Source organism: Propithecus coquereli, unplaced genomic scaffold, assembly GCF_000956105.1.
Source record: "Propithecus coquereli isolate 6110/MARCELLA unplaced genomic scaffold, Pcoq_1.0 Scaffold11, whole genome shotgun sequence".
NCBI classification, from domain to species: Eukaryota; Metazoa; Chordata; class Mammalia; order Primates; family Indriidae; genus Propithecus; species Propithecus coquereli.
In genome coordinates, this window is record NW_012134969.1 from 3,276,939 (window position 1) to 3,293,661 (window position 16,723).

Genomic DNA, 16,723 nt, shown 5'->3' on the forward strand with positions numbered 1-16,723 from the left:
GGAGGAAAAAAGCATACTATAATTTTCCAGGCAAATGAGACAGATAAGTGGGTTGCAGACCTCCTTTCATTCCTTCTCCCTTTGTTCCATTTTTCCTCCTTTTTCCCTTTTCTTTATTTGTGGGAAGGAAAGTGCTATTTGCAGAAAGATCAGCCTTTGTCTGTGCCTAGTGAGTATTGCGAAAGCTGGAGAACACACCTAAGGGAAAGGATGGGGCTTATAAAATGGTTCGCAGGCTCTGGTTTCTCATCTTCCAGATGGGCTTGGGGATTACGCTGTGTCTAAAGTCAACAAAATGAGAGGAATACAAAGTACACCCAAATGTGGACCATTCCCTAGTGTTACTATAGATCATTTTTAGCTTCCATTAAAAACAACACTTCTCTGTCACAATTATCTAGTATCAGCTATCCAAGGATTCCACCATGTTTTGCAGACAGTAATTTGCTAATCCTCAAAACTGTCTGGGTTCAAGGAAGAGGTACACAATCTCATTCTTCTGTGTCCTCTAACTCCTAATTCTGCCACTTACCCAGCCTTGTTCCTGCTGTGACCATTGTGAGATCTGATTTGACAGGGCCTCGAGCACGCTTCCACGGAGGAACCATAGGAGTCAATAAACAAGAGCCTCACTGTCATTTCAAACTACTTAATATTTAGATCAGAATCTTTTCTGAGTGGCTAAAAGTTTTTATGATCATGATTTCTCCACTTGTCAGAGTATCCCTGAAATCCTTGTGCAGTCTTATGTTTAGCATTTGACATAAGTATTAAGCCACAGTAGTGAAGAAAAGCCTCAACTAGAGAAGACCAATTCGAATACTTTTTTGCTAGAAACTTGTTTAAATGTCCTTTAGCTATATTTTCTATACAAAATCTTATTCATTTAGAGAAAGGTATAACAAATGAAAACAAATGCTGAGTTTTAGTCTAAGATACAAAGATTTATCATCAAATAACAAGAATGATTTATAATACTTAGAATGCAAAGAAAGCTTTTCTTAGAACAAAGTGCTATTGGCATTTTTATGAATAAGATTTATGTGGAAATTTCTATGAGGGAGGATAATCATTTGCTAGCTGTAGGAGAGGCTATTCTTTATTATGCATCCACATTGTAAGTAGGTATGAGACAATCATATGAGGCTATTTCTGAAAACTAGTATGTGTGAAATTCTAACTTCCTTTTAGAAATCCAAACACACCATTCTGAGATGGCACCACTAATTGCGGGCTGCAAAGGATTAGAAGATAAATCTGTGATTTAAAAGGTCAAGAGAAGTGCCAGCAGAACCCCAGGGCATCAGCTGGCTAATCTTTCTTCTTATCATAGAAGTCAATGTTAAAAGAGCAATGTTCTGAAAGGTCAAGGATTCTAGACTTGGCTCTGACATTAACAAGCTTTTTGACTTAGAGCAAGTCACTTAACCTCTCCAAACCTTGTTCCTACCTTGTAAACAATGTTGGCTTAGAAGATCTCTAACACTGTACGCTTGTAAGTCACTTAACTTCTCTGACAAATAGGGATAATATCCATTTTACCACCTCACAGGGCCACTGAAAAGATAGGACGATACATTTAATAAGTATAATGTTGAATGCTTATATAGTTTGTTGCAGTTTACAAAGTGCTTCCATACATCTCATCTCATTTTGATTCTCTCCACAACCTTTGGGGTGGGTGTTATCCCCATTTCACAAATGAAGAAATTGATGCTTAGAGAGATCAACAGACTTTATTAAGGTCACAGATCTGGTGTTGGCAGAAGTGGAAACCAAACTCAGGTGTTCTGATTCTAAATCCAGTGTTTTTACTACAGAGAAATAACCAACCCCCCAACTATTCTCCCCTCCCATCTCTACTTAAGTTTCTGAATGGTTGGCTTGGCCAATATTTCTACATCAACAATTGAATCAATTCTGAATTCTTATTTAACTTTGAATGGACTCAGAAAAGTATGTACATCCTTCTTTGGTCCTATCTCCATGTAGCAATAAAAATTTATTAAAAGCCTTAACCGACAGGATGACTGGTCTCTATTTCTAAACCTGTGAAACATTCCAGAGGCATGGGGCAAAGGTCAATTATAGACACTGAACTAAGTTCTTGATAGAAGAAATTTTCCCAGCAGGTGTTGGTTTGTGAATCATATCTTTCCACATCCTTCTGGGAGTTAACCCAGCCTTTCTGACCAAGATATCTTGGAGAAAAGCTAGTCTATCATACCTCCTTTGGGTGGTGAGGTGCCACGGGCAGAAGATAGAGTACTTTACTTAAATGATACACTTGCTCCTGAATTACAGTTTTAAAAAATATCAATTGGATAGAAATAAAATGACTGTGAGAAATCGGGATAAAACATCAACTAAGGGCCCTAAAGCAGGAGTCAGAAGCTCTGGCGTTTCACTGCAGCCGTGTGACTGTGGGCAAAGCATTTAACCTCTTTGAATCTTGGGTTTCTTACCTGTAAAACAACGAGGTTGGTGAAAATAATTTCCAGGATAATTTCTATCCCCCAAAGTCCTATGAAAATTCAATGGTGTGTCCAGGAATTAGAATGAAAAAGCCTGCTTCTCTTAGTTTTAGGAACACCTATGCCTTATTTTTTTCTGTCAAGGGAGGAGTGAATCAGTGAATCATCTAAATCTAACCAAGGATCAATGACACCTTTTCCAAAAAGAAAGCCCTTAGAGTCTGCAAGAAATAATCAAGTATTGGCCTTATAATAGTGGCTTTCTAACTCTTTCCTTCCTTTTTAAAAATTTTAGCAGTGGAACCCTTTCTTCAAATGTAATGTTGCACAAAAGCCCAGCTTATGAAACATCATGCGCTATCAATACACGTGGGATTGTTCTAGTTGAATTGGGGATGGAGGGGGATGGGGCAAAAAGTGCTGCCCATTTTCCCCACGCCCCAAACAACCTTCAAGGGCTCCTTGTTACATTGTTAGAAAACCACCGCTTTAGAATATGGTTTATGTGCCTTCACAGAAACAACAAATTTGAGGTCCTTTCTTTTTTTCAAAGTCCAATTTCCGAATAAATCTGTTTTCTGGTGCCACTATTTCAGTGTTTAGCAGAGAAAGTCACCTAACTTTGATGTTAATGAGTACTTTGAAAAAAATTAAGGCATTAAGAGCTTTTGAAAAGGAGGTCCATTTTAAGATTACAGTAAAAGCATTCCCAGGGGCTTGGAGAAATCATGAGGAACAAATTGGAATGAAGGTAAAGGAAAAAAAACACTTCCTGATTAAAATAAAATGGTTCACATAATCATTACTATTCCACCTTTCATTCTGGTGTTTAAGCATTATATAAACATTAAAAATTATGCTGATTATAAGATCAGAGGAGTTTATGTTGATTATAAGCAAATGATGTTGCTCTAGTCTTAAGTGACCTACTGTGAATGCAATTCCTGGGGATAACTGAATTCGGTTGCTAAAACAATTATGAGAACTTAAAAAACTCCAAATGGCTTAGAAATGCATCTTGCCATTGAATTACCTTTCCTTCTCAGCAATTCTTGCTTGAGGGTCCCTGTGGTTTGGCACAGCTCATGATAATGTAGACTAGAAAGTGGAGGCTGACTTCAAATGAGGCTGCTGGGCCTAGGTTGTAATGACCCACCGCTCAGGAGCTGAGCCCAAGCCAAATAAAACACAAAGCCATTGCCAAGAGAGACAGGGAAGAGTCCAGATCACCAGACCAGGCCAGTGGCTTCTGAAGGTTTCAAAGCAAATACAGACTGGACACCTTTACAACTGAGGGATAACTGCAGGAAAACAGCATTAAGAACTGTCTGGAACTGGGAGGGAGGGAGTCTCAGATCATACTGCTGAATTTCTAGAGATATCACATCTGATGTCATTTTGGGCTACAGAATATAAATTTTTCACCAGGAGCTCCACTGCTCATGCATCCTTTTCTATTTTCTGAGTAAATTAAATCCATTCATTAGTTATTCCTAGTCCTCTTGTGTCTTTCACAGATGACCAAATGAAAGTACCAAGTTGAATATGGTCATATAACAACAGGATACAGAACAGAATGCATGGTACATGGCCACTTGGTGTATATGCATCAAATATTTCTGAGAAGAAATCAAAAAATTCACTAACAGTGGTTGCCACTGGAGAAAGGGAGCCTGAAGCCGAGAGGGGGTGGGCAGAGGCTTACTCGTCACTCTTACTCCTCTTATACCTTTTACATTTTGTACTATGTGCACACATTACCCACACCCCAAAACATTTACGGTCAGCCCTCCCAATCTGCAGATGTGGAACTCGGGGATACGGAGTGTTGATGGGAACACTTGAGCATCTGAGGATTTTGGTGTCCTCAGAAGGTCCAGGAACCAATCCCCTGTGGATACTAAGGGACGACTCTCCTTATCAACAGTAAAAGCTCTCACAGAATGTAAGTAGCTGCATCCCACCTCCTCTTGCCCTCTACGGAGGAGGCCTGGGAAGCCCCCGCAGAGATTGGGTGGCCTGTAGCCACTCAAAATCTCAGACCTGTTGGCAGGGGTGGTAGAAAGATGTTACAAAGTCTCCAATGTGCCTGATATAGACGGAAGGCCTGTTAGGGGTTCTGGAAATACAGGGGATATTGGAACAAGTTAAACGGCACCATGAGAAAAAAAACCAGACACATTCAGGATAGGGGACATTCTATAAGACAACTGGTCTGGACTCTCAAGAAAGTGACTGTCATGCAAAAAAAAAAAAAAAGATTAATGAGACATTATAACCTAAAGTAAGCTGTGGCTTTTGATTGGAACCTGGATGGGGGCAGGGTGGGGAGAAGGGACAACTATAAAAGACACTTTTGGGACAGTTGGGAAAACTGAATTTGAATTGGACATTATAAGATAGTACAGGATGACTGATAGTTTTCTTAGGTGTGATAATGGTATTGAAGTAGTGTTAGAGAACGTCCTCACTCTTAGGAGAAGTATAATAAAGTATACAGAGGTAAAGTATTATGCTGTTTATGTAATTTACTTTCATATGATTTAGAGGGGGAGAAAATGTAAATATTTGGAGAGAAACATAAAGCAAGTGAGGCAGAATGTTAACAACTGGTGAACCTAAGTGAAGGCATATGGGTGCTCATTATACTGTTCTTTCAACTGTTTTGTAGGTTTAACATTTTTCCAAATAAAACAGTGGTGAAATAAAGGGGAAAGTTTAAAAATAAAACCAAATAAAAAAGGGAAAACAAACAAAAGAAGAGTCCTAGGCTCTATCCTACTCTGTCTCCAACTAGCTTTCCGACTTTGGGGAAAGTCCTTCATGTGTCTGGGTCTTGGTTTCCTGTTTGCGGAATGAGGAACTGCAATAAGTGACCTCAAAAGTGACCCTGGCTCTAAAGTCTGTGGACATGATGAGGAATTTGTAGGAACAGGATTTGTACGTCTCCATGGGCCACCTTGTTCCTCCAGATACTCACCCAAACACCAGTTTTCCTAAAAGAGGTTCAAAGAGCTTCTTTTATGAAGTCTTAGAATCTTTTCCTTTGGTTGGGAAACACTGGTTTCTTAAGACTTTTTTTTTTCTTAAAAAATGTTCCAAGAGAACTGTAGTGAATGTGAGGGGTATGTTTACAAGTGCAAGAAAATGCACAAAAGCAAAACCATTGAAACACTTCCTGTTAAAAATCTAATAGCATAAAAAATGATAAAGCTACTTCAAGCCCTGAAAAAAGTTTACTTTATCTTGGTGTCTTGCTGCAATTTCATCTGGATTTGTCAGTCAGATATTACTATGGTTATCTTCTCAATATATCTGTGGTTATACTGATAAAGACTGAGGAAATTCTTTACGCTGTAGGGGCAACTGAAGACAGTGTCAGCAAAGTACTGCAGTAGGGATGATCCTCTACAGAGGAGCGTGAGAAGAGGCTCTATGTCTCCACACTGTTCACGCAACCTTCTGCTGGACTGTGTAGTTTTCATGTCTCCCTCACTAAGCTACTACAAGCTCAGTTTTGTACCTAGCAGAGTGCTCTACTCTTAGCAAGTGTTCAATTAATGTTTGTAATTTTGTTGAATTTAATTGACTTTCAGCAGGTCCTATGGCAAGTTTGGTTTATAATTATCAATAAAAAGGAAAATGAAACAACTTCTTGTGAAATGATCATTTTCTTGATATTGTTCCTTTTTTGTGTGACGCATCTAGTTTCATTAACAGTTCTTCCAGATTATAGACTTTTAAAAGTGAGAATTGGACAAACAGGAATCTCTCTATACCCTCCACTGTGCGAGATGCCATGAAATACTCAGCCCACTCTGTGATGATCACCCTATCTCCTGGAGGCATCAGAATGGCTCTCTGAACCCTCTAGTAGCTTTGCCACCTTCTGCCCTCTGTCTCATCCTTTACCCACTCCTGGGGACCTGTGTCTTGGTTAATTCCTAATTTCTTGGTTAACTCCTAATAAATCTTCTTTCTAAAAATTTGGAAGAAGTAGCTTTACATGTCAGAGCAATTCTGTTCTCAAAGATGTAGAAATCCTTTAACTGGAAATTTTACTTTAGATAACTATGAATTTGCCAATTTTAACAGTGGTATGTTTGCTATGGCCTATAATGAGTTAAAATCTCCATATAGCTCAAAGAGAGCTGAGCAACAGTGAAGTTCAAGATCCATAAGAGATGCAGATGGGCTCACCCAAATATTAGTGGGCCCAAAGGTTTTAAAACATCAGGTGGCACGTGGGTATTTATGCTGATACAATGGTCTGAGATTTAAGAATCATATTCCACCTTATATTAGAAAGGATCTAAAATATTTTAAATAAATATTTTCTATAAACACATAGAATGTAAAAAAAAAAAAAAAAAAAAGCAAAAAATAAAAATCAAGAAAAAGGTACATCTGAAGGGAGGGAGGGGCAGGGGAAGGAAAGAGCTGAATACCAGCCTGCAAGAGACACAACAAGGTTGTCACAGCTGGTCTTTGATTTTGGCTCTTCCTGGCGATGAAAACCTGGAGGGAATCTTGAGCAGTTCCATGGCTTTCACTAATCCACAAGGGGAAACACATTCCAGTTCTTCAAGGGAAACAAAGCTACTCCCCACGGTGAAAGTCCACGTCTTATTTGTATTGCATCCTGTACTGGTACAGAGCCTGGTGACCCTCCGCTGCCCTTTTCTTACCACTTAATTCTACAAGGAATTTCTCATGCAGAGCTTCATACAAGGGATCCTGGGGAATCCAGGGGGCAGAATCCTTAATAACAGGCCTAGAGTAAATGAAGTGATGGGTTCCATCGATCTGTTTCTTGGTGTATGCCTCATAACACAGAGAAATGGCTTAGAGAAGCAATTCCGGGGTGCAGGTGGATGTCAAGCCTAACAATGATCTCAGAGTGCTGATTTCTGAAGGACGTGTTTGATGCAGAATAAAATCTAGAACATCAATGGATAGACTGTGCACCCTTTACACATGACTGCACATCCACCATTTCTCTCAACTGAACTTTTGATAATAATGACATGGCATGTGATTACATTCAAGGTTTTTTGTTCTGGTGAGGGGCAGAAGTGTAGGTGCTCTTTGTTGCTGGCTTTAAGAGCAGATTAATACGCTCATATTGGGCATTGATACAGCAGTATTGGGAGATCCTTCTCCATACTCAGACCTCTGAAATGGAGGGTGTACAGAAAACTGAGCAACAGCAAAATGGAAATAGCTTAAATGGGAGGCTGTGTTTCTCCCAGGGTAATCTTTTTCATTGTCAGCTGGGGAGACATCTGTGACCGTATAACCCATGCCCATGTGGGAAGGGAAAGTGATGCTGACACAGTGCGCTCAAACCTCAGAAGGCTGACTGGTTGGCAATGGGGCAAGAGTGCGTGGGGATGGGGAATTAGGATAAGGACAGGAGGCTCTGAGAAGTCTGGGAACAGACTTAGGGCATCCACCTATTCATCATGATGCCCTAACTCAGGCTGACTTCTGAGCAGATATGGTCAATGACGCCTCTCATCATCCTTAGTTCACACCATTACCTTGAATTTCTCCTCGTAGTTCTCAAAGGCTTCCATGACCATACACACAGCCTCCATTGAGCGCTCGAGCCGGCCATCCACCCCGTTGAAGCGATACATGCTGCCAGACACATCCACCACCAAGCGCAGACGCTTAGGCTTCTGTTGCGGGCTGCCCAGCTGAGGGAAGGAACAACAGAGAAGCCTTGTGAGTCAGCAAACCACCCCTGGCTGCTGTCCTGGGGATCTCACCTAGGTCCCAGAGTGCTAGCCAGGAGTCGGGCAGATCAGCCGTAGGCTCGGCCCCGCACATGGCTTCCTGGCAGGTGGGAAGGTGTCCACGGATTGTGTTTCAGTAAATAGAATTTCAGACTTGCGCTGGTAGTTGGGGCCATATGGAAAAGATTTCTCTTCGGACTACAGTCCTTTCAAAGCCCGCTCTAGTCTAGTAAAGTTGCCTTACTGAGGCTGCTGCCTTAAAAATAACATGATGTCTTAAAAATAATAATGTGGAAAGATATAAACTGCAACATGTCACCTTCACTTCATGCCTTAGAGTTGGTGACTCTAGCAAGAGTTTGTGTGATTTCTGAGGGAAGCCCACATCAATTTCACTTGTACCTGTTGTGTAGTGACCTGAAAATAATTTTAAACATGCGCCACAAGAAATGTCAAATTCCTAAAGTGAAGTTGTATGAGAGGGGTTCTTGGCGACCTGAAAATAATTTTCAACATAGGCCACAAGAAATGTCAAATTCTTAAAATGAAGTTATATGAGAGGGGTTCTTGGCAAAGAAAGTAAGGAAAATATTTTTAAAATGTCTTTTGTCTTTAATAAGCTTTAAGTTTTCTCGTCCTTCCAGTTACTGAACTATGGCTTCTCTTTTCTTGGCAGTCAAAAGCATGAAAGTGGCATCTAAGTGCTGTCTAGAAACAATTGTCAATTAAAATGTGAAACAAACTTCCAGTTTGATTTTGGACCCATGAATGCCCATTTGTAGATTTTTTTTAAAAAGTTCGTCAATTTACTGACAAAAAAAAAGAGAAAAATTCCTGATTATTCTGTTATTATATACTTGCTGACATGGATGAAGATTAATGAGCAGAGTTAGTAATTTCAAGAAAATACTGTCAGTATTAAGAGTGTAATGGTTTGAGGCAAATTCAACGTATTCCCTAAAAACTTGTTGAGTCTTCCCAAATTAATGACTCTGCCACATATGCTTCTACGACTACTCACAATTTCAGACGCATCCAAAGACATTTGTTGACCACAATGAGTCAGTAAAGAAAGCAGTTGTTGACTCATACCAATGACACAGAAATAAGAACTCCCCAAATCACCACCAGATCCTCTAAATAAACATTTAAATGCAGCGACTCTCCTTCCCCCCACCACTCACTGTACCCCAGCTCTCAGTGGCTGCTCAGCAATTCTGGTTATTCAGGGAGATAGGCAATCATGGAGCTCTCCAAGACATTCAGTATTTCATCTTGTTGTTTTTTTTTTTTTTCTTTGCCATTGTATTGGAAATATTTAAAAATTATGGCTGTGTAAAACTTTACGTATTACAATTATAGTTACTTAAGGCGACTTCCTTATTTCCTAAAATTTTCTTCAGTTATATGATGGACACAGCTCTTTAAACTAATAGAACAGTAGAAAACGACCAAGATTGCTCTATTGTTTTCACCTGAAGGACCTTCTGGGATTAACAGACATATAGGGTGTCTTTAGTTTCCCTTCCAGGGCACCTTCTGTGTCCTGGAAGCTGATCTGTATGGATAATATTGGGGCTTAGAAAGCGATACCCCAAAATATGGTGCTTTGACATGCTGAACTGAAGCCACCTCTCAAGGTTTCTCTGACCCCACCACATCCTGGTCTCCCAATTTTCTGTCTCTCCCAAAGCAAGGGTGAAGTGAGGAAACACTGAAGTCTGTCAACACACCTGGACTGACTTTGTCTGCTCCGTAGGTCCAACAGACTTTGTCGCAGGCCACTGTGTGTTCTTCAAGCCCTTTGGATTCCCCTAAAAATCATTTACTACCCCCTAAAATCATCTACACTTCCCCATTTCCCTTTCCCCTAAAAAGAAGGGTATATAACAATCTGTACCCCACTGAGTGGTGGGGTAATCACCCTGATTTTCCTCTTGTCCATGTCAATAAATTTATATGCCTTTTCTCCTATCAATCTTCATTTTGTCAGTTGATTTTCAAAGAACCTTCAAAGAGTGAAGGGGAAATTTTCCCTTGGCACCTACAACCATATCAGCCACTCTCTTGGCTGCTGGCTTTCAGTCGGTTCTGCTGATAGGATGCACTGGCAGGTGATCAGAGGGTTGGGATATTTGCTTCCTCAGCTCCTTCTCTGCTATTGCTGATGGGATAGCTCTGCTACCAAAGGCCACAGTGCCATAAACTACCTTCTCCAGGTTCTAGTAACTGCTCTCTCCGCCCTTTTAGATCCAAGGATGAGCTAGATCCCTGCTATTGCTAGGCCTGGGTTACTGCGCTGTTTCTTTCTGGTTTTCCTAAACTCCACCCTCACCTTTGTAAATGGTCTTTGCATTGAGTGTTCTTTAAGTTACCCAGTTTGGGCATGTCTTATGTTTCTTGCTGGGACCGTGAGTTGTGTAATAAATAGTATAATATTTTTGTTTCTTCTTCTTCTTTTTTAAATAATGCTTTCCTTGGTTGCCATATTCAGAGTTGATGATATTTTGACTCAACTCAAGGAAGCAGGTTTCTGTAAAGAAGGCCAAACTGTGCAGATCTGAGGCTACTAGTTCACCGTAACTTACCTGTGGCTCGAGCTCACCCCGACGTTTGTAGATGGCTTTTTCTCCAGTCAGCCCATCAATGATCTTGGCATCATCTAGTTCCCCAGTAGCTTGGTGTCTTAGCCACTGTCTTTCTTTACCTTTAGCCTACAATGACACACACACACACAAAGCCTTATTTTAATTAGTTCTGCAGGATCTCTGATACATTTTGTGCATGAATAACAGAAAACACACTTGGGGTCTTTCAATAAGTGATGGTTCTGTATGAACCATCATAGATGGATTCCATAGATGGACTAGTTGCATAGATGAACTAGTTTCTGCTCTGCTGACAAAGAAATGTCCTTTGTGGGATTTTGTCAGTTTTAATTGTTTTAACATATGGAACAATAAAATGAATTCACTTAAAACACACACGAACAGGAAAATGGTATGCAAATGAACCCCTGGAGATATGCTCACTATCTGGAAACGTAATGGTGATGGATTTCTTATGGACTTTCTGTCATAGTGCTTCGAGAAAATTTATTAGTTAACAAAATAATCAACTTAAACTTGTTAACACTGTCTGCAAGCCCAGAGAAAATATGATCTTCAGAGCTCTTTCTTTTGGAAAAGAATTTGTTGCTCAAGTTCTCCGTGACTTAGTGTGCAAATGGAAACAGCTGAAAACAATAGTATGTGAACATTTTGTACCCCACATGTCTCTCTGATCTTCTATACTCAGAAATCTTTTGAATTACTTTTCTAAAGGTATTTCTACATAATATTTTGCCACAATAACTTATAACTATGCCAGATGGACTAAGACGGTAGTAAAATTATAAAGAATTACAATATCCCAATCAAGGCATATGTTTGTTACAGCAAAAGCTGTATTACATTAAGTAGAAAGAATAGGTAAAATATTTTTATGCATGGGAAGGAGCTCAGGAAATTTCACCCCAAAATATGACTCTTTGGTATAAAGAGTATTTTGAATTAAACACCTTTAGAGATCAAAAGGACTTGGAAGGGGCTTTCCCTCTTTCTTTATGAAAAAACAGACCCATCAAAAGAACAATCTTCCCTTCCCCTCCCTGTTATCTCAACATATTACAGAAAAGAAGATGAAGAATGGAACCAGACCTGGCCCAAATAATTTTAAATATAATACCTGTCTCTCAGCTTAATTTAATGTCTAAAGAGAATCATTTGCAACTCAATCTGTTTCCCCCATCCATTCATTCTCCCAAGCATCTAGTCATCCTCCCTAGTAACCGTTTTTTGCCCTTAAACAAGATTACCTATATTCCTCCCATCCAAGTACCAACTAGGCCCGACCCTGTTTAGCTTTCGAGATCAGACGAGATCGGGTGTGTTCAGGGTGGTATGGCTGTAGACAGGATTACCTATATTCCTTACTTTCCCCTCCCCTCTAAAATGAGGGAATATAAACTTCTGGGCCCCACTGGGATATTGGGTAATCACTCTGTTTTTCTCCCTGTGTGCTTGGTAAGTAAGTAAATAAGTAAATGAATGAATGAATGTCATATCCAGGAAAGTATTTCATTATGCTCTTCTGTACTCCGAAGACTTAAATGTAAGATTGCCAAAAAATACCACAGACAATTGTATGCTTTATGCCAATCAGAAAGGAGTATTATACATAAAAATTACTTAGTAGATTACCTTGCAAATATAGTTATAAAAATCCCACTGTAATAAAGTGATCTGGAGTAACTATACTTTGCTATTTTAGATATTCCTATATTGGATTAAACTTCACTAGGACATTTATCATTTACCAGGAGAATTAAGTTTTTCTTCAATTCCCTGTAGTAGGTTTGTGAGACAGAAATCTTATTGGTTAGCTCTAGTTGTTAGCTTTCAAAGCTACTTTATAAGACTGTGAAGTGAACAGAAGTTAACTTCTTATGGGAGGTTTGTGAAGTCCTCCTGACCAGCGTTAGAGTCCAGAAGGCACCGTAACAGGCTAAAGGCACAAGAATCCCGTGTGGTGGATGTGGGCACACTGGGGAAACAGGCATGGGTGATGAAGAGTGACCGAGCCAGGATCAGTGAAGGTCTGCTAAACCACAAGTCCAACAGTACTGTGGGGGGTCTTCCTTTGGTATACGTGCTAATAATTAATGCTTGTAAACATGATAAAAGGGATTCCTGTTTAGGACATGTGTTCCTATTATTGCCCTTGGTAAGGCAGTTACAGAATTACAAAATACTTACTTTTCCCTTAAAATATTATTAAGTTTTCTGTCTCTGGATTCACCATCATCTAAGTAAGAGTCTAGGAGTTTTGGGTCTTAATTTGCTTGTGTTGATGTTCCTTCTTTTCCCATGATTGTCACTCCTTAAAGGTACTCTCTAGCTTGAAGACTTTGTTTCCATTTATAGGCCGATAAAAGAAAAGTGGGAGTAAGGCCTTTTCCAATAAATCTGTTACCTTTTTCTTCCTTTTGGGGTGGGTCAACTTTGCATATTTAAGTATAATATACTTGTAATAAAGTAAATAAATCTTAAGGGCAGAGCTCAGTGAACTTTTACAAAGTGAACACGCCATTTTAACCACATACACCTCTCAAGCCTCCCAGTACCCTGTTCTGGACTTTACCTTCCACCTGTCAAAGAGGACCCCTATTCTGACCTCTATTACCATAGATTAAGTTTCTCTGTTTTTGTACTTTACAAAAATGGAATCATACAATATATACTCTTTTGTTCTGGCTTCTCTGGCTCAACATTCTCCCTGAGAGTTATTAATACCATGTCGTGTGCAGCAGTACTCTTACGAGGTGTCCCAAAAGTTGCCATATGTAGGGAAAATAGGAAATTGTAGCTAAATGTACCTTTATTTACAAAATATTCATTACAAAATTTTATGAAATTTTTCTTGTGTACGGAGACTTTTAGGACACCCTGTATTCTCTTTCCCCCTCTAACAGTGTTCCATTATATGACTTTGTCACAATTTACCCATTCTGCAACTCCGCTGTTTTCAGTCTGGGGCTGCTATGAATAATGCCTCTGTGAATATTCCCGAACATGTCTTTTGGAGCAGGTATGTGCATGTTGCTGTTGGGCAGAGATCCTGAGTCGCAGAGTACAGATACATTCAACTTTAGTAGATACCGCTAAACACTTTTTCCAAAGTGATTTTTCCAATTTACATTCCCATAAGCAGTGCATGAGGGTTTCATTTGCTTATGTCCTCACCAACACTTGATATTGATAACTTAAAAAAAATCCTTTTTAGCCATTTTGGTGGGTGTCTAGTTTACGCCCTTCATTTTTATTTTTTTTTACAGATAAATGAATTACTTTGGGTACTGCTGGTCACTGATATTTTTAGGAACATGAACCAGTAGTTTTTGTTTTTGAAAAGTAAAACTATGTATCAGTCTTTTGATCCAGAACTATTGGGTACAAAGACATTTTAATAATAGCAGCACTGTTCATTAGTTTTCAAGTATGTAACTTGCAGATGAATACGGGCAGAAAATTTATTTTCTATCGTCTAGCCAGCCCACCAATACTTGGAAACTCAAAACAGGAAGAGGCCCGTCAGAATGGATGCTCTTGGGGGCAATGGGCTGGAGGGGGAGCTCTTTAAAAAGCTACTGAAGGCTGAATAGAAATATTTATTATTTTGCACTGTGAATATAAAGGCTTCTGTATTTTATGAGACTTATTGAAATATTTCTTTAAATAGTAAGTTCCTACTGCATTTAACTATATACTTTTATTTATAACAAAGGGCCAAACATGTTATTTATTATATATTCCTACTGCATGAAGTAAAGTATCCTTATAAATAGTCCATCTGTTTTGTATTATACTATAAATTCATACTAATGAGAACTCATTAAACATAAAGCTAGGTTGCACCAATAAAAAGTCTATGTCACAGACTTTTTGGAAAAGAAATATAGTTTTACTACTTTCACATAAAAAACACTTGAACTAACTGAAATACCCAGAGAATGATGTATCCTGGTTAATTCATTTTCTGGGAAATACGTGGTTAGTCAAAAAGTATACACAAACACACACACATACACATACACACACAGACGCACATCTGTAGCACTGAGGGCAGCAGAATAAATAAACTTGACAAAAACCAATTATCTTGTGGTTTGTGACACTTTGTCTTGTGATTTCAGCAGTGAAAGCACTATGATTAATCTTAAGTCTTCACTTATTTGAGTTATGGTTAATCAAGAGTCTCTTTACCTATGAATTCTATATTCAAGCCAATAGTCTCTTATTCCTTGAGAATTTGTTTAATGAAGAGATTAGAAAGAGTTAAGCAGCAATTTTTGTAGAAAGTATATACAGTCTACAGAATAAAGCACAGAAATACTTGCTGGGTGAATGAATAGCTGTAAACAATGTTTGGGAACAGCGCTTCTCTTATGAAACATTAGCTCCCAGTATTTTAACATTTCTCTATGCTCAACCAACATATATGTATTATGCTACTCATCTATATCATCAGAACAAATAATTATTAGATTAAGGAAAACTTCTACATAATATTTATAAAATAACAAACATTAAGTGGAAATAAATTTTACTTTGTGGTTCTCAATATTTTGACATAGTCATTAGAAATATCTGAGTAAATAGCTGTTTAAGTTCCTGAGTGATCTCAATAGGGCAAGAGCATGGCAAAGAAAAGAGAAGATATGCACCTTCTTATTCCAAGGAATTCCCGTTGTATGAAATAACATCTCTTGGCAAGGGAAAATGAAGATTCATGTACTTAACAAAGGTGATTCTCATTTGAAGAGCTTGTACTCTTGGATGCTGACGTGGAGCTTAATCATTACTTTGCGTGACAATTTACTATCCTTTAAATAGTTTTTATGAACAAAAACAATTTTAGGCCTTTCTTTCGAGAATTAACTATTTCGTAACTCCAAGGAGCTGGGAACCGCACATTTTGGTGTACATCTATAACAGGCATCTTAAACTTAAGTTCAGAACTAAACCCTAGATTCCACCCCTCAAGGCCCACCCTCAAAGTCTTCCCCACCTCTGTGAAAGGCAATGGGCAACCTCATTCCTCCAGCTGTTCAGGCCCCACACATAGGAGCCATCCTTAACTCCCCTTTCACCCACACCAAGTCCACTGGCAAATCCTCTCGACTCCTGGCAGTATCTGACCATCTCTTACCATCCCCATGTCCAACCCTCCATCCTTAGTCCAGCCCCAATTTCTCTCCCCTGGACCACTGCAATGGCCTCCCACTGGTGTCCCTCTTTCTACGCTTGTCCCCATACAGTCCCCCTCTTCACACAGCAATCAGAGGAACTTTTGTAAAATATGTTGTCATTTGCAAGAAATATATTAAAAAATACTGACATCATAACTTTAAGTCTTTAAAAAGCCTGATAGGAACTTGTATTTCTCTATTTTCAGGAATGAAAGAATATTTTTGCCACTCTCCTATGTAACATGAATTATTACACTTTTACTTCATTCTATTCCTCCTCTATACCAACTTAATTAACCAAAATCTTGATTTTTGGTTAATTTTAAAAATAATGCAAGAATTTAAACTGTTTATTAAATTCATGATTTTTAATATTGTATATTTTTAAAAAGAATAATTCTTGCTTTTGAGTTTTCTTTTAAACTTATTTAGCACAATTATTTAGTCCTGATTCTGTATTTAACTACCTCCAATGGTCATTACTGGTCTTTTTATACCACAAGGTTCTCGTTCTTAAGGAATTTTGATTCCTCTTTTAATTGGCTGGAATATTTACACCTGTGTATATATTGTGAACATACATGTATATACATATTTCAAAATTACTTTCAAAAAGGGTACTTATATGACATTTTAAGTCTCTGAATATCTGAAAATGTCTTTCTGTCACCTTTGTACTTTGGCTGAGTATAGAATTCTTGGGTCACAAGAATTTTCCC

The 16,723-nt window shown here is 38.7% G+C and overlaps 1 protein-coding gene across 1 annotated transcript in view; it reads right to left on the bottom strand.

The window, feature by feature from the left end:
* VWA8 (von Willebrand factor A domain containing 8) overlaps positions 1-16,723 on the bottom strand; it is a 425,342-nt gene that overhangs the window by 7,180 nt on the left and 401,439 nt on the right. Inside the window, exons 38-39 of the mRNA XM_012648214.1 lie at positions 10,804-10,929; positions 8,018-8,176 (exon numbers count right to left, since the gene is read on the bottom strand). Coding sequence (XP_012503668.1) covers positions 8,018-8,176; positions 10,804-10,929 — 285 coding nt within the window. The remainder of the gene's footprint in view (positions 1-8,017; positions 8,177-10,803; positions 10,930-16,723) is intronic.